The sequence below is a fragment of the Neomonachus schauinslandi genome, chromosome 7 (assembly GCF_002201575.2).
Source record: "Neomonachus schauinslandi chromosome 7, ASM220157v2, whole genome shotgun sequence".
Lineage (NCBI taxonomy): Eukaryota > Metazoa > Chordata > Mammalia > Carnivora > Phocidae > Neomonachus > Neomonachus schauinslandi.
Genome location: NC_058409.1, coordinates 38,699,790 through 38,723,616, shown reverse-complemented (window position 1 = coordinate 38,723,616; position 23,827 = coordinate 38,699,790). Strand labels below are relative to the sequence as shown.

The 23,827-nt window shown below is 41.8% G+C and overlaps 1 protein-coding gene across 1 annotated transcript in view; it reads right to left on the bottom strand.

Moving 5' to 3' along the window:
• The window catches only part of IL31RA (interleukin 31 receptor A), a 54,299-nt gene that overhangs the window by 4,372 nt on the left and 26,100 nt on the right, over nt 1–23,827 (bottom strand). The window contains exons 6-12 of the mRNA XM_021702121.1: nt 21,643–21,808; nt 14,447–14,526; nt 11,994–12,210; nt 5,468–5,650; nt 4,452–4,553; nt 3,478–3,624; nt 1,336–1,476 (exon numbers count right to left, since the gene is read on the bottom strand). Coding sequence (XP_021557796.1) covers nt 1,336–1,476; nt 3,478–3,624; nt 4,452–4,553; nt 5,468–5,650; nt 11,994–12,210; nt 14,447–14,526; nt 21,643–21,808 — 1,036 coding nt within the window. The remainder of the gene's footprint in view (nt 1–1,335; nt 1,477–3,477; nt 3,625–4,451; nt 4,554–5,467; nt 5,651–11,993; nt 12,211–14,446; nt 14,527–21,642; nt 21,809–23,827) is intronic.

Below are 23,827 nucleotides of genomic sequence, written 5' to 3'. Positions count from 1 at the left end.
AAAGGCAGTATTAGTCCATAAAAACAGAACATATTTTCTATATGGAAACACATGCTATATTCACATTTTCCAGAGCCATAAAGATATTTTTATTCTTTTCAAAATGTGATGAGCAAGAGGCTTTCAAGAGTACTTAAACCAGGGGTGTCTGGATGGCTCAGTGGGTTGGGCATCTTGATTTTGGCTCCGGTCTCAGGGTCATGAGGTTGAGCCCCGCATTGGGCTCCACACTGAGCGTGGAGCCTGCTTAAAATTCTCTCTCTCGGGGCGCCTGGGTGGCTCAGTCGTTAAGCGTCTGCCTTCGGCTCGGGTCGTGATCCCAGGGTCCTGGGATCGAGCCCCGCATTGGGCTCCCTGCTCGGTGGGGGGCCTGCTTCTCCCTCTCCCATTCCCCCTGCTTGTGTTCCCTCTCTCGCTGTGTCTCTCTCTGTCAAATAAATAAATAAAAATCTTAAAAAAAAAAAAAATTCTCTCTCTCCTTCTCCCTCTGCCCCTCCCCACTCTCTGCTCACACACTCTCTCTCTCTAAAAAAAAAAGAGAGAGAGAGAATACTTAAACCAGAATATTTTTAACTTTTACTGTAAAAATTGGCAATGTCTCCTTACTTTTAATATAAATAATTCTTTTTTTTTCTTCTAATATAAATAATTCTTAAAACAGTTCTAGTATATCTTTAAAATCAAATCTCTGCCCCTCAAGGACTTGAGAAAATTTACATATTTCTGTTTCTCCCATTCCCCTTCTCTCTTTCTTCTTCATCTCTCCTCTCATTCTATCTTCTTTTCCTCTTGAATATTTCCCATAACCATCATACAACACTATATTGTATTTTATATTTTGTTATTAAATTTTTCTTGCTATTTTTTAATGTAAAAACTGGTAAGTAGAACATATTGGGTACTTTTTTGCTCTAAAATCTCCACAAATGATGGAAGTAAAGTTCCTTCCTGTGGACAATGGTACTTGTTCTACCAAGGTTTTCCCTCCAAGGCCCCACTATGTAGTAACCACTGAAACACAGAAACTGGTGACTATGAACTTGGGGACAGCTTTGCAGCAGGGGCTGGTTTGTACTGAAAATGAAGTTGGAATTAACTTGAACCCTTTTCCTCAAGATGACATGGGACTACCCATGAAGAAAGAGCAAAATGACCAGTCTTTTCAAATTTAGTTCTCAATGTATTTGCTCTCCCTACTCTCTCCTCACTTCCTACTTCTTCCCACTTATGTACTTCTCTTTCATTAGGCTTCCCCTGCCTTTGGCAAACATCATCTCTAACTGGCCTAAGGGAAATGCCAAGAAGACTTATCCAAGGCATAAAGGAAATACTCACTAACTGATAATGTCTTGAAGTTTATCTTGGTGCCGTTGGTTCCCCCAGCCCTGGTGCTGGCCATGACTTGAAGAGTATAAGAGGTCTTTCGTGTCAGGGACTCTAGGCCATACTGCAGGATGTTGGAGTTGACTGTCTTGGCTAAAGGAAAAATACAGAAGTCAAACATGATAGCCAAGCCCAAGTAAAAATTGTGCTTTAGGAAGAGTGAAATAAGAGGGACTGGGACCTGTACCTCCAGGTCAGCCAATCTAATACCCCAATCCTTCTATCCATGGTCTGCTTAAAATTAGGCTATAAAGATATATCAAAGACCTAAACATAAGAGCTAACACTATAAAATTCTTAGAAGACAACATAGGGTAAATGGTGGCCCTGAACTTGGCAGTGGTTTCTTAGATATGATACCAAATACACAAGCAACAAAAGAAAACAGATTAATCCGGACTTCACCAAAATTAAAAGCTTTTGTGCATCAAAAGACATTATCCAGAGAGTGAAAAGACAATCCACAGAAAGGGAAAAAATATTTGCAAATCATATATTTTATAAGGAACTTCTATCCAGAATATAGATAGATATATAACTCTTATGACTCAATAACTGAAAGACAAACAACCCAATTTAAAAATGAGCAAAGAAATTGAGCAGACTTTCTCAAAGAAGATATACAAATGGCCAATAAGCACGTGCAAAGATGCTCAACATCATTAGTTATTAAAGATATACAAAACAAAACCACATTGAGAAACCATTTCACACCCATTAGGATAGTTATAATAATTTTTTTAACAGAAAATAAGTGTTGGTAAGAATGTGGAGAAATTGTAACTCTCATCCATTGCTGGTGGGCATGTAACATGGGGCAGCCACTATGGAAAACAGTTGGGTGGTTTCTCAAAAAGTTAAACTAGAATTATCATATAGGCCAGCAATTCCACTCCTAGGTATAGGCCCCAGAGAATTAAAAGCAGAAACTCAAAGAGTATTTGCATACCCACGTTCACAGCAGCATTAATTACAGTAGCCAAAAAGTGGAAACAACCCAAATGCCCATCAACTGATGAATGGATAAACAAAATGCAGACTATCCATAGAATAGAATATTCTTCAGCTATAAAAAGGAATGAGATATTATTATAATCTACAAGATGGATAAACTTTGAAAACACAATGCTAAGTAAAAGAAGCCAGATACAAAAAGCCTCATATTGTATGATTCCATTTATATGAGATAGCCAGAATATGTAAATCCAAAAGATGGAAAGCAATTTTGTGGTTTCTAGGGACTGTGGGAAGAAGACAATGAGAAGAGATGATTAATGGGTACAGGTTTTCTATTTGGGGTGGAAACAGGTAGAGATGATGGTCGCACAACATTACTGATCTACTCAATGCCACTAAATTGTACATTGTTCAATGTTTTAAGTGGTAAATTTTATGTTTTATGTATTTTACCATAACAACAAAAAAAAGTTAGCCTAAATAGGAATCCAAGCCTAGCCCAGAATTTAGGATGTCAGTAGATACTGTGGATTCAAGACAAAAGTATGACTTGGCAGTGGGCAACAGGAGTCAGGGTAAAGGGTCCTGCACTGAGGTAAGTGTCACCACTCTTCTCTTTAATCCAGGCACACCCCATTCTGCGTTAATAATTGGAAAGTTCCCAGGAGACCCACTTGTTCACAGCCTGACCAGGACAAATTGTATCAACTCCTGTGGTTCCTCCAGGATTCTTAAGTACAGTCACTTCACTCTCATTTGACTCCAAAAAGCTCAAGAGGTAGGTGCGCCTGGGTGGCTCAGTCGTTAAGCATCTGCCTTCAGCTCAGGTCATGATCCCAGGGTCCTGGGATCGAGTCCCGCATCAGGCTCCCTGCTCAGCGGGAAGCCTGCTTCTCCCTCTCCCACTCCCCCTGCTTGTGTTCCCTCTCTCGCTGTGTCTCTCTCTGTCAAATAAATAAATAAAATCTTAAAAAAAAAAAAAGCTCAAGAGGTCGGTGCTCTTGGCCTCATTCTCAGAGGGTCAAAGAGGCTAAGTGACTCATGCAAGACTGTAGGGCACCAACCCCTATGGCAGGTGTATCCATAGTATCTCTCTGGGGCTTGGGGGTTTTCCAACTTGGCTACAAGCACACTTACAGAACTCCTTTCCATCTTCAGCTTGGTAAAATATGGTGTAGTTGCTGATGAAACCATTTCTCTGACTCTTGGGAATCTCCTTCCATGTGACTGTGACTGTCTTCACACCAATGTTGTCTGCCTCAGTCACAGGACCCACTGATGGAACTTTACAGGCCAGGGAGAAAAATAATAAGGACTGAATCACAGCTAAGTAGATCCTTTCCCCACAAATGTTGTGGCTAGTACTCAAAGCAAAATCGGTGTCAGAGGTGGGAGGTAGGGGCAGAGTAGGGACACAGCACACCACCTTGTTTGGGAGCATAGTTTTCTGGAATTACCCATCTTGAACAGAAGAAAAGCACTGTCAAAGGCCTGCAAAATATACTTTCTTACAGAGCCCTCACTGTCATTTGGCATTCAGCTTTCACTCATAGTGGCAACAGCTATTATCAGATACAGCTGAAGGACATGCCCCCATGGGTTACCTTTGAGCGAGAGGATATATTTTCTAATGTTGAATCTGGAAAAGGTGAACTTCCAAGTGATAAAAATGAAGTCTGAGCAATTCATCAGTACAACCCTTGATTACTGCTACACAATTAAAAATAATTTTTTTAGCATCTCCAACCTATGATTAACTCTGTAAGGTCCCTAACTTGGTCTTAAAAAAGTGTTGTTTCTGCTTACAGGGCTATTGGCACTAAGCTCCTTTGTGGGGTTGGACAAACTATTTCACCTCTCGGAGCCTTGATTTTCCATTTGTAGAATGAGGGGCTTGGACTTGAGGATCTCTAAATTCTACCCCAGCTTTGAAATCCAGTGAACCTACAACCTGACCACAATTGTGTCAAGCATATGTAGTTTACAAGCTGAAGGTGCAGCACAGCTAAGCACTAAGGCAACTGTGAATGAGCTATAGACATTCACAGCCTTGTCTGAATGTTGGACAGACCCCAGGGTTTCCTCGCCCCACGGGGCCTTTCCATACATACTGCCTTCTCGGACATAAGCCTGGATGGAATACGACTTGCCCACTCGGTCTCCCAACACTGGATACACAGAGATGTTATAGCACCAGAAGGGCTTTAATTCATCTGTAAAAAAGAGAGAGAGAGAGAGACAGAAAATAAGCCTTAAGCTCAGAGCCTGGCAAAGGAGATCTGTTAGACTGGGTTACATCTACGACTACGGGACATACTCTATTTCTCTACAGTTTCCACATCTGGAAAATAAGGAGGTTAGGTTGGATGGTCTCCAATGTCTATTCCAGTTCTAACCTTTTAAAATTAATTCTTAGAACTAAGTCTTCACTACTCTGATGAAATGACAGAGCCACCCAAGAAGGGAAAAGTAAGAGATCCGGTCCCTCCTCCATCATGGATTTTGTTACATGATTTGGAAGCACTACAGAATAAAACTTAATCCTTCTGTCAATAGCATATCAACCTGAGAACTCAAGTACCATGAATTCTAGCTCCTCTACCATGAACCCCTGCATGAGTATAATTCTTTATATGGGTGCCATTAAGTATTAAGAAATGGTTGGACGGACAGGATTGGGAGGGTGAAACCTCACTCATCTGTCTTTCAAGGAGCAGGGTCTTTCTTAAAAAGAAGACTATTCTCTATATCATTCACCTGGAGAGGGGACCTAGATCTTAAACAGGGAACCAGAACTAAAAGGGTAGCCTGGGAAGGACTGATGAGAGACAAACTCTAGTGTTACCCACATGATCAAGATATCCAGGAAGGGCTCTCTGACGGTGAGGTCACCATGGTGTTTTCCACTTGGAAACAGACCAGATACCTGGTCTGATATCCATGGCTTCCTGGCCCAGCCTAAGTGGGAACCACCAAGAAATATGGCACTTCACTAGGCTTGCACTCACTTTGTCAAATGCTATTCCCCCATATCTACAGCTTTGAAATCAAAGTTAAAGATTTTAAAACCAGTGGAAATGAAACTGAATCCTATATAGAGGGAACTTGTGGGGTCCACAGTGGCTACCTTTCTGGATTGTCCAGTTCCTGGCCTGAGACACAGATTCCCAGGAAAAAGTGGAGGACTCTGAGTCCAAATCTGGGAACCATTCAACCATCCATGTGTCCACCTCTGGAGCAGAGCTTTGCCACTCCACCACCAGCTGGTCCCGAGTGAGGCAGGCCTGCATGGCCTCAATGCACTGAAATGCTAAGAGAAGGGAAAAAAAGAGAGAGAGAGAGAGAGAAAGCTGCCCAACTCATTCTCCAAATGCACCAGCCACACTGGCATCCATTCACTGCCCAAATCATAAAGGTCAAAATTCAGGATCTCCCCTGCAGCCTCCGCTTATGGTGCTGTTTCCATCCTTTTTACTGTATCACTTTTCCTTGCCTCCCACTTTTGATGATTAAGTACCTTCTTAATCTTTCCTTATGTCCCCAAAATTTACCTGTTTCCAAGAAAAGATCTCACTAGAGAGTTGCTGACTCACAAGACTTACCTTCCACAGGTGCTTGTGCAAGTAAAAGGAAGCGAGTCTAAGACAAAGAATGAATCTCTAAAAGCAGAATTTCAGGTACCAGTAATTCTACGGCTGGGAGCTGGGAAATGGTGCCCTTACAGTCATACCTGGGAGCTGGCTTCAAATTTCGACTATCCAGGCTGGCCCCACGCAACCTGGCTACGGACTGCTATCCGCAAGGCAGTGAGAACTGTATCTGTACCACACCCTCCAAAGCACCTAGGTATGGACTGATATGCAGAGGACAACATTTTCTGCAGGCCTCACCAAAAAACTCATGTTTGGAAACAAGCAACAAGGATTCCTGTAATAGAAAAGTTATAAATAAAATCTTTAAAAATGGGGGGGGAGGGGCACGCCTGGGTGGCTCAGTCGGTTAAGTGTCTGCCTTCATTCAGCTCAGGTCATGATCGGGGTCCTGGGATCAAGTCCCACGTCAGGCTCTCTGCTCAGCAGGGAGCCTGCTTCTCCCTCTCCCTCTGCCTGCCACTCTGCTTGCTTGTGCGCTCTCTCTCTCTCTATCAAATAAATAAATAAATAAAATCTTAAAAAAAAAAAGGAGAAGTTGAACATGTGAGTTCAAATACAATACCTAGGATTTAATTAGAATCAGAGAGCTATCTTATTAAAAATGTTCTAAGTAAGAAGAGAGGAGAACTACTGGAGGGCATTGTGGCACAGAAGGAGGGCACAAAGGGGTGGGGCCCAGAAGATCACAGGTGCCACTCTCCCCTCTCCTCCGCCCCTTACCACCCACAACATCCCTGAGGCTTCAAAATTGCAATTAACAGAAAGTATGCTTCAATAAACACAAAAGACAGTCCTGGATAAAGGCAGGAAACAGTGTCTTTCAAAAAAATCAAAAAGCCTTCTGAAGCTAGAAGCCTAGGCCAAGTGTAGGAATTTGGTGTGAGGTCTGGGAGTACTGAATCCTGCTATTTCTAGGCAACAAGCCCTAGCAAGCTGTGTGCATATTTAGGAGCCTCTCTTCTTGAAGGTCACAGTTTATGAATCTTTTTCTCAAACTGGGCCTTTATGAGACACTCCAGCTGCTAGTCCCAGAAGGAAGGCCAGGTAATTTGTCAATTTCCTGAAAGGGTCAGGAAAAGCAACTGAGGCATATAGGAAATGTGAAGCTGGAATAGGGGTGGGTGCCAGGACGTCAACCCCATGTGATACTTAGAGGTCCTATTACCTCCACCTCCCACCCCCCACCCCCGCTCATAGCCTCTAAGCATCCTCATTTACCATTCCAGTCAGGCTAAAAGGCATTTCTAGAGCTTCTAGAATCCTCCCTAACCTATGGTAGCAGGTAATGTTCATGCTCCCTGATCTTCTCAATTCCTTCTTACTGTTTGTGTGTGTCTGTATATTTTGCTTGGTTGGAAGAACTGTGTGATGTAACTCACACTCCAGAGTCCCTTTGCAGGTCATGCTGGAACCACCCTCCCCAAGATTTTTCTTGCAAATTGTACCCATTATGGTTGAACTCTGTCCCTCCAAAAAGATATCCTCAGTACTGCAGAATGTAACCTTATCAGGAAATCAGATTGTTGTGGATGTTAGTAGTTAAGACAGTGGGTCCTTAACCCAATATGACTGATATCCTCATGAGTGGAATTTGGACACAGAAATAAAGAGACAGAGGAAGCTGGCCACATGAAGACCCAGGCAGAGACTGAAGTTATGCTGTTACAAGCCAAGGAATGCCCTGCCAACACCAGAACAATGGGACAGTAAATTTCTGTTGTTAGAAGCCACTCAGTCTGTGGTGCATTGTTACAGCAACCCTGGGAAGATCACACAGCACCTTTGGCCTGGCCACCTCCCCTTTCCTGGCCTTGTTTCGTTCACATCCTTTTCTGGTCTCCTCAGAGGCACTTTTGTAATAATTACTTGCACACAAATCCTGACCTGAAGACAGGAGCGAGGGTTGCTTCCTAAGCCCACACTCCTTTTCTTTACCGACACTGGCTGTCTGCAGAGCAGGTGTCAGGTTGAAAGAGCCAAACATGCTTCAGGGATGAAGGGAACAGCCCAGGCTCTGGGCCAGCGAGGAGTGGAAAAGTTTCAATTAAGCCATAAGTCAACAGTGAAAGGGCCTGGGCAGGGCTAAGGGTGCTGAAAGAGAAGTTTCCAAATCATCACACTGCTGTGTGTAAACTCACTCCTGAATCCTTCCATTGTTCAACAAGAACATCTGAACAATTTCTCCAAATACAACATACCCCCAGGTGTAGTAGAAAATCCATATTCTTCCTGGGAGAGGGGGAGAGGGGCTTTGACTGCTAACACCTTTAAGTTCTTGGGGTTTGCATGAAGGCAGTCACTGTGGGCCATCAAATACAGCCCTCAGGCACTATGGTGCCTCACCTTAGCTGTCCGAGCCTACCCTCAGCTCTGCCCCGAGTCTCAACCACCTCCTCATCCCGCACCACACAGTGGCTGGGCTCTTCTGGGCCCTGCCTCAGATCACTCCAGGGCCACCTGCTGGCTAAGGTCCTTTAAAACTCAGAGATGTTCAGGGTGGAAGGAACCTGAAGGTGAGAACCCTTGTTTTGAAGATGTTAAAATGGAGGCCCACAGAGGTAAAGAACCGGTTCACTGTCAAACAGCATCAAGTCCAAGATTCTGATATATTGTACAAGGTTGGATCATGCAGACTTGGGTTTGAATTCCACCTGAGCAACCGTGGGCAGATTCCTAAGCTTTCCTGAATCTCAGTGTCATCGCCTATGAAATGACTCTAATAGCATCTACCTCGTAGACCATTTCAAGATTAGCATTAAATTAACCTACTTTGGGCGCCTGGGTGGCTCAGATGGTTAAGCGTCTGCCTTCGGCTCAGGTCATGATCCCAGGGTCCTGGGATCGAGTCCCGCATCAGGCTCTCTGCTCCTTGGAAGCCTGCTTCTCCCTCTGCCTCTCTCTCTCTCTGTCTCTCATGAATAAATAAATAAAAATCTTTAAAAATAAATTAATTAATTAATTAACCTATGTCATCTGAGCACAATGCCTGACATATACTAATGAACAGTATATGATAATTGTACTTCTTAGTGATTGTTACATTTATAACAATTATTATTATTATAACTATTCTCTAGTTGACTCTACCTTATTAAACAAAATTCTGTAAAGCATTACTTTCTTATATGTCTAAAACAGGAGTCTTTAAACTTTCTCTGTAAGAAGCCAAATAGTAAATATTTTAGGTTTTATAACACATGTGGTCTTTGTCACAACAATTCAACTCTGCCACTGTTGCACAAAAGGAGACATAAGCAAATGTAAACAAATAGGTGTGGCTGTGTTTCAATAAAACTTTATTTACAAAAACAGGTATCAGGCCAGGTTTGGTCCACAGCTGTAGCTTGCCTACATCTGGTCTGGGATTATTATAACCGATGATCATGCTGACGATTCTGACACAAAGCAAGTACCTTCAGAATTGGGAAAAATTAACAAAAAACCCTATGGGAATTTAGCATAACTTTAGTTAAAATATTATTTTATAGTATTTTTAAAGTTGATAATCCCTGCCTAATAAAAATTTAATCAATCAGAAATTTTATTAAGAATGACAATGGCGGGATGCCTGGGTGGCTCAGTCTGTTAAGTGTCCAACTCTTGGTTTTGGCTCAGGTCATGATCTCGTGGTTGTGAGATCAAGGCCCCACTGGGGTGTGCTCAGCACAGAGTCTGCTTCAGATTCTCTCTCTCTGCCCCTCCCTCCTACACACTCTCTCTCTCTCTCAAATAAATAAATAAAATCTTTAAAAAAAAAGAATGACAATATTAATAATTAGCATTAGGCAAATCGTTTTAAATACACAATCTCATTTCATCCTCACAACAGCTCTGTAAAGGAGGTATTACTATAAAATAGCTCCATTTTACAAGTAGCTGAGTTTTAGAGAGGTTACATAACTTGCCCAAAGTTTCTGGTATCTAGATACCATAGTGAAAAAGCCAAGATATGAATTCAGGGCTGTTGGACTCCAAGACCCATGTTTCTATCCCCTATTCCCACTCCAGGGCCACACCAAGAAACTGGCTTTACTATGCACCAGTGCCTCTACTAACAAAGAATGTTTATTCAATGACACATGCATTTGTCAGAAACCTCATCACTAGAGGTATTGGATAGGCAGAAAGTGGGATGCCAGGAACTAAGGATGGTGGGGAATATTATTAAATACTACAGTAATGTCAAGTGTAGCTCAAAACACAGATTATGTATACAATTGACCCTTGAACAACGTGGGGGTTAGGGGCACCAACCCCCTGGGCAGTTGAAAATCTATGTATAACTTTTGACTCCCCCAAAACTTAACTACTAATAGCCTACTGTTGACTGGAAGCCTTACTGATAACAAAATGGATTAACACATGTTTTGTATGTTACATGTATTACATATTGTATTTTTTTTAAACATTTTATTTATTTATTTGACAGAGAGATAGAGAGGGTGCACAAGCAGGGGGAGCGGCAGGCAGAGGGAGAGGGAGAAGCAGGCTCCCTGCTGAGCAGGGAGCCCGATGTGGGGCTTGATCCCAGGAGTCTGGGATCATGACCTGAACTAAAGGCAGACGCTTAACTGACTGAGCCACCCAGGTGCCCCTGTGTATTGTATTTTTACAAAAAAGAATGCTAGAGAAAGTAAAATGTTATTTAGAAACTCATAATAGAAAATACATTTATACTATTGTACAGTAAAAAATTTGCATATAAGTGGACCCACCCAGTTCAAACCCATGTTGTTCAAGAATCATCTGTATATAGGAGTTCTAAAATGAGACAAGGGAAGAAACTGGTTCAGTTTAAGGGGAAGAGGAAGAAGGGAGTATAGGCAAATAGGTCTAGAGCTGGTAGTACAAAGGCCTGAACCAGTCTAGGTCTAAGTTAAAGAGAAGTAAAAAATTGGAGAGTGCATTACCTAACTATGATGTGTTTCAACAAATAGTTATCGAGCACCTTTTCTATGCCAAGTGCTCTATGCCTGTTCTAGGTGTTGCAGATGGGGGGGTGGGGGTAGTGGTATGAGGAAGAGGAAGAGGAGGAAAAGAAAAACGGACAAAAATCTCTGCACTCAAGGAACTTGCATCCAACTGAGGGAGAGATAGGTATTAAACAAAATAAAGGAGAAAATCTATATAATGAGAAACAGTAAGATTTATAGAGAAAAGAAAGTAGGAGAGAAGAAATCCCTTGCCTGCAATTCCTTGACTAAGAATCAAAGAAGGTATTTTATTCTAACATGCGATATAAAAGATGAGTTTGCCTGGGATCAGTAAAATGTTTAAAACTCCTTAATCAAAAGCATAAGGAGCACTTTATTGACAAGTATAAACATCAAAAATTTTCTTAACTTAGGAGTCACATGGAAAAAAGAACATGGAAGAGTGAGCAAACACAGGCTGGGACTTTGTCAATACTGTGAGAGGGAAAACTCAAAAGAGAAGTTTCTGCCACTGAGGACAAATGTGGTTTTTTTTTTTTTTTTTTTTTTTTTTTTTTTAAGATTTTATTTATTTATTTGAGACAGAGAGAATGAGAGACAGAGAGCATGAGAGGGAGGAGGGTCAGAGGGAGAAGCAGACTCCCCGCCGAGCAGGGAGCCCGATGCGGGACTCGATCCAGGGACTCCAGGATCATGACCTAAGCCGAAGGCAGTCGCTTAACCAACTGAGCCACCCAGGCGCCCAGGACAAACGTGGTTTATCAGACAGTTTTCTATGGCTCACTCAGACCAAAGCAAGTTCAAGCTGCTTGCAGAACTTCTAGGTGTATGACTTTGTCTCATATGACTTTATGAAGTCTCTGCTTTTCAACACAGGCTTTGTTCCAAAGGAAGTGTATTTCAAGGGGCTCATTAATTACCACAAGATTTTGGTCTCCTCACCATAACCTAAAAAGCTCCCACTTCATTTTCATTTTGACTTGAGAGAAAGAGCAATCCTTGAGGGGACTTCCTGGCCAACTCATTGGGACCAGGCATCTAAGTAAGAAGTTTACACTCTACTTACACTTTTCATCAATAGCCGGAATCCTCAGGGTGGCCACCGGAGATTCCCCAAGAGAATTATAAGAAATCACATACACCCAGTGGGTCTTGCCTCCCAGATACAGTTCATGCGTCTGGTTAGTGGTGTTCACTGTTTCTGTGAGATTAGTGTTGTTTTCTGGAAAGTACCATATGTTGTAGCCAAGGGCCTTCTCCAGGACCGGAGCTCCGCTTGCCTTCTGAACCCAAAGGAAACAAAATGTATTGCCAGAAACACGAAAAGATCGGCACTGAGATGGTAATAAATGGTGAGCATGAGGGGTGAGGGGTAATGTTAATTATTAGGTGCTAAACTACAATTAGGTCATCACCCTTCTGGGATGAGTAACACACCCCGTGTTGTGTTATTAATCCTTCAAGGGCCAAAAGAGATTTGATAAATGGTCCCTTGGTATCAACCTTTAACAGAAGTCTAATTTCATGAGGCTTCACTAGGAGAAGGTGCAAGCCAATGTAAGCAAGTCATTTTGATGCTTATCTTTCTTGCCCTCCCACATGCACAGGACAGTATAAGCTAAAAATGTGAGGCATTCACTCCAAGAATACCAATTCTGTTCTAGCCCTGGAAGCTTCTCTGGAAGCTTCCAAGGGTTGGAAAGTACCTGTGCAGTTACATAAAAAGCAGCATGCCTCCTCCTTCGAGAAAGGAGCGAGCTTCCCTGGACCAGCCATACCAGATAGCCCAGCTAAGAGGCCTAAAACATTCACAGTTGCCCTACCAGTCCTAAACCTGTGGTGAGAAGCCTAAGGTGACCCCAGGGATTCCAAGCCAAACTCTTCTTTTCAGCCTCGAACCTGAACCTACTAATCATATGTTTTTGCCTAGGGATCACCTTGCTGAGTATTTCCCAGGAATTTTAGGGCTTTCCAGTTGTTCACTTTGTGTTACTGACAGCACACACGGATGGGGTAAAGTGACTGAATGTAAGGTCAGACAGGACTTTAGAAGTCACTTTGTCCCACTGCCTTTCCAGTTCAGGAATGGACAGAAACTTCCTAATGACTGGGAGGTTTTTACTTCTTAAGACAATGCATTCTCTTTTGTAAACAACAGCTTTATTGAGATGTAATTCAGATACCATAAAATTCACTACTTTAAGGTATACAGTTAAGGGGTTTTTTTAGTGTATTCGCAGAGCTGTGCAATCATTACCACCATTCAGTTTTAGTCCAATCTCTTTAACCAACTTTAATTCTTAGACACCTCTCCTACTGAGGCAAAATAAGGACCAGTCCCTGGATGAGGAGGAGAAGGAGGAGGGCATTCAAGTCCATTTCACCAACTTCACATGTTAGCCTACTTGACCCAACACTCTGTGGCTGACCACATGTGGATATGCGCCATTGTTTGCTTTCCTTCCCCAAAAATATGTTGACTGAGTGATTTGTTTCCACACTTAATCAGTGAGAAAGAAACCACAACATCTGGGATTCACACAATCTTGATTTTCAAAGGTTTCCCAGTGCGCCTGGTTGAGCCCTCCCTGGCCTGCTGCCCCTACAACCTGAGGGTGCCCCATAGCCCCAGGGCGTGAAGGGAGTGGGGAGAGGCAGAGGACATAATTGGGATTAGAATATCATTTGGTAAAGCAGGTGATTTCTCCATTTTCAGAAGGATTTTAAACTTGCCTGGACTTTAGCAAGTATGAAATAATATGATGACTGTTTCCTGAGCACTCTGGACACCACTACAGAGTTCTGACATCTCACTGCTCTCCTCCCCCTCTTCTCCCCTCCTCAACTCCCCCATCTTTTCTCTCCTGGTTCCTGGCTGGGTTTTTTTCCCCTCATATTTGCCCTTTTCCTTTCCTATTTATTCCCTCTACCCCTCCTTTTCTGTTCTTTGTCCAACCTTCTCTTCTTTTCTCCTCTCTGCATGATGCCCCCACCTTCTCCTTTATTCCTCAACCCCAGGCCTCCATCCTAGAAAGTGCCATTTGGCCCCTGTTCTGTCCTTGTACCCCACTATACCAGTACTCAAAGGGACACATGTGCAATATATGTCTTCAATGACCTGAGGACACATTAGTGAGCTGACCCCGAGTCAGTGCTCTTCTCCCATGTCAGGTTGGGTGCTATACAATATTACACTGCCTTCTAATGCAGACAGCCAGGGGGGTTTCCCCAGAAGGTCAAGGTGCCCCCTGCATGTGCACTTTGTACCTTAAATGTTAATGTTTCAGAACAAAGAAGAGAGGGGGCAGCATCTGAAGGCACATTTAGGCCAACTATAAGATGACCTATGAGGCTTTGTGAACTGAGAAACCACAGTGAGATTTGGGGCATTATAAAGCCTCCAGGGAAGGAAATTCAGGAGGTAAAAGTTCAAGAATTATAGTTCTTGGAGGTGTAAAAGACCAAGGGTTTTAAACAGAAAAACAAAAATCAACAACAAAAAAACTGTAAGAAGGTCACCTTCCACATCAACTGCACTGGCCTTCTTCCATCAACCTTGGCTGGTCTCAGGACTCTCCACAGATCCAGGCCATAGGGAGCTGTAGGGAAACAAGAGTGAGGTGCTCAACGTAAGACAGAAGGGAGCTGAAACAGAATACAGTGACATTAGCTGGGCTGCCTATTAGTAATGCAGTTGGGAAGGGTTTGCTGGAGGGAGTCAGGAGGAGTAAAGTGGTTGGTGGAGGGATGGCAGCATTGCAACAACCCACAATGTCTTCATTTTGTAGCCAAAGGATTGGCATCAACCAAAGTAAAAAATAAAACTGCTCTTGGATCTGATGACTTAATATAAGGTAAAAAAAAAAAAAAAGTACAATAAGTAGTACTGTAATATAATTTATCACTGAAATCTGGATTGAAAGGTAACATCTCATGTCCTGTAAGATATAATATCTATATACATTAAAGCTGGGGATGACACAGAAACTGATAAGGAGATAGATACATAAATAGAGATATATTATTATATTATATATACACTTTCAGGGTGCGAAAGAGAGAAAGAAAGAGGGAGGGAGAAAGAGAGACCAAGATCTACTCCCAAAAATGTTAAGATGTTATAAAATATAAGAAAGAATTAAAGAAGAAAGGAGCAGAGAAATAATCTTTACTAGGTCATTTCCTGAGCTTTAAATTCAGTGCTGATCTTTGTGGCAGAAAAAGCAAAAAAGGATCATATTGAATTGCACGTTTCTCATAGCCTGACAAAACACAACCATATGAAGGAGCAAGTATTTTCTGGCTAGGGGAATGAATTAATAAATGGAATTTATCATGGGGATCCTCTTAAAAAGACAATGGGAAACATAAAGTCCAGTGTCTGCAATCACAGTTGAGCAAAAGTACAGAAATATGACATATGTATGTTTTTCATATTTGTGTCCTACAAAATGCAAGGGCATAAGGTTATACCTGATTTATACATTTCTCCAGTGAATAACATCAATCCAAGACAATACGGTTCAAGTGTGTTAGCTTCTGATAATCTAACCAGACAGGGATAATTTCAAAATTCTGAGTTTCTGATTTAAGAATGACCTATGCACATTAGCCATGAGAAGAAAGCAGAGAATTCTAAAGAACTCTCCAGAAGGCTAGTGGCCTGTAATTTGGAGAAGGAAGGAAATGTCTCTAACTGAAGATGCAGTTAATGAACTCTGAGTTTTTTCTTGAGGAAACCACATGGCTGAAGATAATGTAAGTAGATCTGCAGAGAATGGGGTCAACCACTCAGGCCAAGATCTAAACTATTTTAGTACTGACATAGACTGTTTTCAAGTATCTGAAATCACACTTGGGGTGACTGGGTGTCTTAGGGTGAAATGAACCAAAGGGCAATTAAGTCAATAACCTGTTTTGTCATCAATGGAGAGTCACATTTCTACAACTACTCTTGCAGAAGCTGAAACGGGTAAAACAGTCTAACTGGTAGGTCCCGATCTTGGTGAGATCCACTGTAATTCTATATAAGTTGCATATCAGGAAATTGGAACTATTTAGACTTTAAACATGACTTCATTTGTACTCCAGTAAGATACTGTCTTACTGTCTTACAAGCTCTGTCAGAAGTTATCTGATTTCCCAAAGAAATCAATATTCTTCAATATCAATGTCTTCAAATCGATTCTTCAATAAAAAATCAGAAGACAGACAGCCTGTACTCAACTTTCTCAGACAGGGAACAAGAGGCTGGTTTCAACCTGTCTACAAGCCAATGAGATGTGAACACAGACAGAGTTCCTCCAGGCAGATAGGTTTAGCACAAGGCTCCAACGTCATGAGACCTTCAAAGGCGACCCACGGAATTGGAAGGACTCTCACTCCATCTCTCACTTGCAGAGTCTCTCCATTCCCATTATGTTCAGTCAGACTCAGAGATAATAGCACTGAGAGTAAAGAAAGAAAAAATCTAAAGGCAAAGTGTGTTTATAATCCAGCCCCGAATATTCATCTGAAGGACAGAGGCAAAATAAACTGATTATTAGATAATCAGTCATTGCAGGGACTTGGTTAGAAATATGAGCGAAATTCTCCTTAGATTTTTCCCACAGGCAGGCATTTAGTTGTAGTAGATGGTGATGGTAAATGAATTTAATCAGGTATTTTCTCCTTTCACTGAGACCACTATTTCCTGCAGATAAAGGCCAAAAAGGAACCATCTTCCCCCTATCGAATTCCCACAGATGCAGCTTTTAGTAAAGCCATTACCTGAGTAGCCTGTAAATCTACAATGAACAGCAATTGTCCATTAACCACGAGCTAGTAATGGCTTTGCCGTATAATCAAAGTTAGAAAAGTAATAATTCTGTATTTGTAAAAGAGCAAAATTAAATTTTTCCAAATCCATCAAAATATCTACATATTCAAAGGCATCAATTCTTTGGACGCATTAGCAACAATTTCATGCTATCTTGATTCCATTGCAATCTGGGAATGTCCACAAGTACCACCAGTCAGACATGTCAGACAACCTGGTGCCCTTGCTGATGATCAATAATAAGAATAGTGAACTTACAGCCAAGTGTCACTATACTAAGCATTTTACCTGATTCACCTCATTGAATCTCCACACCCTTATAATTAGGTAGAGTAGTACTGTCATCACCATTTCTGAAACAGAGAAGCATGTTTGAGTGCTACAAGCTTTTAGGTGATAAAGCCAGGATCAGAATATAATTACATCTGTGTCATGTAGTAGGTACTTACATGCTTAAATGTGGGTAAATAGCCCCAATAATCAATCTATCGAAATCCAAATGAAAATAAGTAATGTTTCACATTTGACTTAGAAAATTTCAAACAATTAGAAATGGTTTGAGGCGGTGTGTATTAAACAACTGGCATTTCATTGTGAAATAGGGAAACAAATTATTTATGAATTGGAAAACGGGACATTAGGATTTGCTGGGAGCCAGGGGGTGCGTCTTCATCGATTTTCTGTGGGATCCTGATAAAATGAAGAGAAACAAAAGCAAAAGCTCTACAGTGGTGACTTTGATAAATAAGTGGTTTGATTTAATCAGCCACAGGCCCAGACAACACCAGCATCTAGGGCTCTGCTAACGAATCCCAGCCCAACTAGCCAAAATAACAAATTAGCCGAAACGGTAAATCTTGTTTCTGGCAGCAAAACAAGGGGATGAAACTGAAACTGAAACTGACATGAGAGAGCAGCTGGGCTGTCATGAGCTAACGGAAGACATAGATCACTGTGGCACCGGGAGGTCACTGGAGAGAAGACTGCCAGCTACAGGGCAGGGAAGGGCCATGCAAAACAGGGTTATACCTGAAGTAGAACTTGATCTCCCAGACCACCTGCTAAAAGGTATAACAAAGACAGAGGACACTTCACCCAACAACACTGCATGCATTGCATTCTAATCTTTTCGAAGGGAGGGCTCAGTTAAGACAGACAACAACCAACTACTCCTACAGATTATAAACAATGGGCCATTTTTTTTGCTGTGTAATTTATGTGCTGTTTAGTATTTGTAAACTATTATATTTGTATTCATTTGACACTTTGAGGTGATGTCTGTAGAATGTAAATGTGTTCCCAAATAGTGTATGTAATTTTAATCAAAAGTTACATGGGATCCACAAACTGACTAGTTTTGTTTTAATCATGTCTGTATTTCTTTCTTTCTTTCTTTCTTTCTTTTTAAAGATTTTATTTATTTATTTGACAGAGAGAGACACAGCGAGAGAGGGAATACAAGCAGGTGGAATGGGAGAGGGAGAAGCAGGCTTCCTGTGGAGCAGGGAGCCCGATGCAGGGCTCGATCCCAGGACCCTCGGATCATGACCTGAGCTGAAGGCAGACGCTTAACGACTGAGCCACCCAGGCGCCCCTCATGTCTGTATTTCTATTGATGTAAAATTTATATAGCCCTTACCATTTGTAAGGTACTGTTGTTCTAAGTACTTAAAGACATAAAGATTTGGGGTTTTCTATGACTTTTTCTTGGACTGCTAGAGCCTGACATAGAAAACTAGATGCCTGAATGGCATAGATGAATGGAATCTAAGGGTAAGAAGGGCCTTCAGAATCCAAATGAAAACCTCAATGAGATACCACCTCACACCAGTCAGAATGCTAAAATTAACAAGTCAGGAAACGACAGATGTTGGCGGGGATGCGGAGAAAGGGGAACCTTCCTACACTGTTGGTGGGAATGCAAGCTGGTGCAACCACTCTGGAAAACAGTATGGAGGTTCCTCAAAAAGTTGAAAATAGAGCTACCAAACGATCCAGCAATTGCACTACAAGGTATTTACCCCAAAGATACAAATGTAGGGATCTGAAGGGGTACGTGCACCCCGATGTTTATAGCATCAGTGTCCACAATAGCCAAACTGTGGAAAGAGCCAAGATGTCCATCGACAGATGAATGGATAAAGAAGATGTGGTATATATATACAATGAAATATTATGCAGCCATCAAAAGGAATGAGATCTTGCCATTTGCAATGACGTGGATGGAACTGGAGGGTGTTATGCTGAGCGAAATAAGTCAATCAGAGAAAGACAAGTATCATATGACCTCACTGATATGAGGATTCTTACTCTCAGGAAACAAACTGAGGGTTGCTGGAGTGGGGGGTGGGGTGGGAGGGATGGGGTGGCTGGGTGATAGACACTGGGGAGGGTATGTGCTATGGTGAGTGCTGTGAATTGTGCAAGACTGTTGAATCACAGATCCATACCTCTGAAACAAATAATGCAATATATGTTAAGAAAAAAAAAAAAGAAGAAGAAGAAGAAAGTAGCAGGAGGGGAAGAATGAAGTGGGGGAAATCGGAGGGGGAGACAAACCATGAGAGACGATGGACTCTGAAAAACAAACTGAGGGTTCGAGAGGGGAGGGGGTGGGGGGATGGGTTAGCCTGGTGATGGGTATTAAAGAGGGCACGTTCTGCATGGAGCACTGGGTGTTATGCACAAACAATGAATCATGGAACACTACATCAAAAACTAATGATGTAATGTATGGTGATTAACATAACAATAAAAAAATTTTTAAAAATTAAAAAAAGAAGGGCCTTCAGAAATTATCTAGCCTGTGGTGCCTGGGTGGCTCAGTCAGTTAATCCTCTACCTTCAGCTCAGGTCATGATCTCATGGTCCTGGGATTGAGCCCCATGTCAGGCTCTCTGCTCAGCGGGGAGTCTGCTCCTCCTTTCACTCTCCCTTTCTGTTCGTTCTATCTCTACATCTCTCTCAAATAAATAAATTTTTTAAAAAAGGAAGTCATCTAGCCCAATTTCCCAAGTGCTGCATGAACCCCTGTTGTGTAACCACATCCACCAATGGGTAGTTTAGACTGAACTAACACGAACATCTCCAGTGCGGGCTACAAAATTCAGAAGCCACTGGATTATTTCCAGACATCTGTCCATATGGGCAAATGTGCTGAACACCTGTTAGTACCAACTTGGTCTCATAGGAAACTCAAGCAAGATCCAGAGGAATAAATTATTGTCATATGGACTAGGGAGCACAGAAATTGACTGCAAATGTTACCTGAGACCTGTGTGGTACTTGGCTATAAGACTGAATAAGACTACAAGAATATGACTGAAATTATGGCTGGGTGTGCAGCTGGGGAAAATTCAGTGTCTAGAACCCACATGTCTTACAAACAAATGAGAGTAAAGCCTCAGAAGGTTAGTAGGATCAGCATTTTGCATTTCTCCTCCTTATTTCAGAAGATGTGTGGACATACCAAGTATTCAACTACTCATTCATTCATTCATTCATTCATGGTGTTAGGCTGAAAAATGTACCCCAAAGATCTAAGTCCTAATCCCTGCCATTTGCAAGGTTACCTTATATGGCCAAAGGGATTTTGCAGATGTGATTAAGTTAGGATCTTGAGTTGGGGAGATTATCCTGGATTGTCTGCGTGGGCCCTAAATGTTTTCACAAGGTCATTGTAAGAGTGAGGCAAAGAGATTTGACACAGAAGAAAAGAAAAAGGTAATGTGATGATGGAAGCAGAGATCAGAGTAATATGTTTAGTTGATGAGGGAAGGGGCCACAACCCAAGGAATACAGGCAACCACTAGAAGCTGGAAACAGCAAGAAAACATATTCTACCCTCAGAGTCTCCAAAAGGTAAACAACCCTGCTAACACCTTGACTTTAGTCCAGTGAAACTGATTTTGGACTTCTGACTTCCAGAACTGTTAGAGAAAAAAAAATGTGTTGTTTTAAGTCATTAAATTTGTGATAACTTATTACAGTGGCCATAGGAAACTGATACATTCACCAAACATTTATTACTACTGAGGGACAGGCACTGGGCAAGACTCTTGATTTACAAAGAACGGTAACACATGCTGAGTGACTCTGAGCAATTGGCTAATACGTCTGAAACTCAGGTCCTTCACCTCCAAGTGGGGGTGATTCCAGATACTTTATAGGGCTTCCTAGAAGGTTTAATAAAAATAATAGAAAGCCTGGCATTTATTGAATGTTTATTGTGAGCTAAATACATTATGTCATTGAATTTTTAAAATAACACTAAGAAATAGGTACTACTTTTAACTCAGTTTTATAAATTATATTCCATTATGGAAAAGGGGAGTAAATAGTGAGAAAACTAAGGCTTAGAGATTAGGTGTCTAGCCCAAAGTCACTCCACAGCCAGGCTGGGATTTCAGCCAAGCCCACGGAGTTAAAGTACTGCTCTGAATGACCATACCTGACTCACAACAAGCATTCACTCATCGTACAATCCCTTCTCTTTCTTTCCCTCACTGTCATTAAGAATCTGACTTTTTTTTCCTCATTAATTATACCTTTATTTACCTTTTAGTGGTAGCTCCAGGTTTTACAATATATAGCTTTAATTTATCATAGGATACTTTTAAATAATATTACACTGCTCATGTATGTATAAGTTTCTAAGAGTATTAAAGATGTGATCATTTGCCTTTGGGGCAAAAAGATGCTAACTAAGGCCATCTGAGGAGGGCTGGCTTACCATGTGGGCTCAGGTGGGCACAGTAAGTGCCCTGTGGAGAGGGAACGTACAGACTGCGAGAGTCGATGATTCCCAAGTACAGAGCTTGACAAAACCCAAAAAGGCCAGGCCCAGGCCACCCGAAACCAGACCAGGCAGAAAAGGATTTGCAAGGGACCAGCTTGCCTTCTTCCTCAGTTGTTCCCACTTTCTCTTGGCTCCAACCACTCCAGAATATGGACTCCGCAGGGGCACATCGCAGAGCTACAACATACTCTGTAAAAGCCTGCAGCCCTGTGAGATTGTAGGTCTCATCTCTATCGATATCTTCTTTGGTGAAGTTGACTTCCATCTAAAAGACAGAGAGGACCCTGAGCTGGATAGGAGAACCCCTGTTATCTTTCCATTTTTCTTCTCCACTCCCCAACCATTTCAGAACTAGAAGCACTGTACCTAAAGTTTTAAAAAATATAATTTTCATTAATAAACATCCATGCATGCCTGGGGATCATTTGTGCCTAAGCAGATGTGAGTCACCCCATGAACAACCACCCTCCCCATTTCCTGTCTCTAAGCTTGGAAGGCAGAGATTCCTGCCTCTGGGCTGGACATGAGTGAGTAGTCTTGTTGTTCTGGAAAATACAAGGTAGAGTCCTGGGACCCAGGCAACCCAGGCCTCAGTTCAAACACAGCAGGTGACTCCAACACCTAGGTATAAGGCCTCACAGAACAATAGGCAACAGAAACTTTAGTGGCATCATGTTCAACCTCAGGTCATGGACAAGACCTCAAAATTTAAGTGACCATGAACTACCTTAGTAGTTCCTTGTTATGAGCAGAACTGGGATCAGAACACAGATTTCCTCCCTCCTAGACACTTTCCCTTTACCAAATCTTCCACTGCAAATTATTGGTCTTTGGGTGACCAGTAGGGCTGCTAAGGATCTCAGCAGCCTGGATGCATGAATTCATTTTGACATTCTCTTGGGGCATGGAGGGGGAGAGGTAAATAAATCACTTCTCCTTTCTAGACCTCAGTATCCTCACTAATAAAATGAGCACATTGCTTTATATAATCCCTAAAGTCCCTTCTGGATCCAACTTTCCAAGAGAAACTAAAAATTCAGATACTTGTTTTTGAGCATGATCACGGTTGCTGCAATAGGAACTTTTAGCTGTTGGTTTATATAAACTCATATCGAGTTGATTAATAAACTGCACTAATGGGCATATCTATTTTGTGAGTATGCCCACTAGTCCCATAAAACCTTGTGAGAGAAGGAAGTCCTGACATTTCCCATATGTATATAACAGCTATGAAAATAAGTACATAATTATAGGTATTGGGCCTAAAGGAAATTGGGCAAAATGACAATGTGTATGTGTGGCAAAAAGCTGAACATTCCAGCTGCAAATGGACACTGCTGAACTCCCAGCCTAGTAACATGGTGCTGGGAAAAAGATGTAGGAGCCAGAGGTGAGGAGAGTTCCACTGTTGAATCCAAAGTTCCCTGACTCCCTCCTCCAATCACCCGTGGAAATGTTGCAACAGCAGACCACGGTCACTGGGACAATCCGTCATCTCTGGGAGAGTAGCCTCCCCAACTTAAGCCTAGTTATGGGGCCCAGGTGAAACCAGATTAAGACCTTTAGAAGAAAGCCAACCCACATGGTGACTTCCATACATGAATCAAAATGAAAACTATATTAATCTACAAAATAAATGCAAAGAAGTTTAATAAAGTTCTATTTTCCTTTTATGCTCTTTTAAATATATACTATTCTTTTAAAACAATCTTTCAAAGTTCTCTTCCTGCATTACTAGTATCCTCAAGCGTATGCTTGGCCTGTGTGTTGGGGCTCCTCGCATTCATGCTCATAAAGCTCTGTCTAATGTAACTATGCTAGCATGTTCTGTTCAGCCCTACCCCCAAAGCAAAAAAAAAAAAAAAAAAATCTGCTCAGTCTTTCACACAGTGTGCCTGTCTGAAAGGCTTCTTTTAGTTTGGCTTTTTTTCCGGGCATGTGCCTTTGGCCCTCACAAGGTCCAGGACAAACTGATCCTCCCTATACAGGCTTAACTAAAACTTCCCCAGCTCAACACAGACAAAGGACTCCTAACAAAACACTAATTAACTTAATCAGGTTTGTTTCTAACAATCTATACTTTGTGCCAAATCCTAGTTCGCCCAAAGTGTTTATGTTCTAAGAGATGAGTCAAAAGTGTTGGTACAAAGCCTAAGCCTAAATCAAACTCTTTTTTTTTAAATATTCTATTTATTTATTTGACAGAGAGAGACAGAAAGAGAGGGAACAAAAGGGGGAGTGGGAGAGGGAGAAGCACGCTTCCCGATGAGCAAGGAGCCCCGAT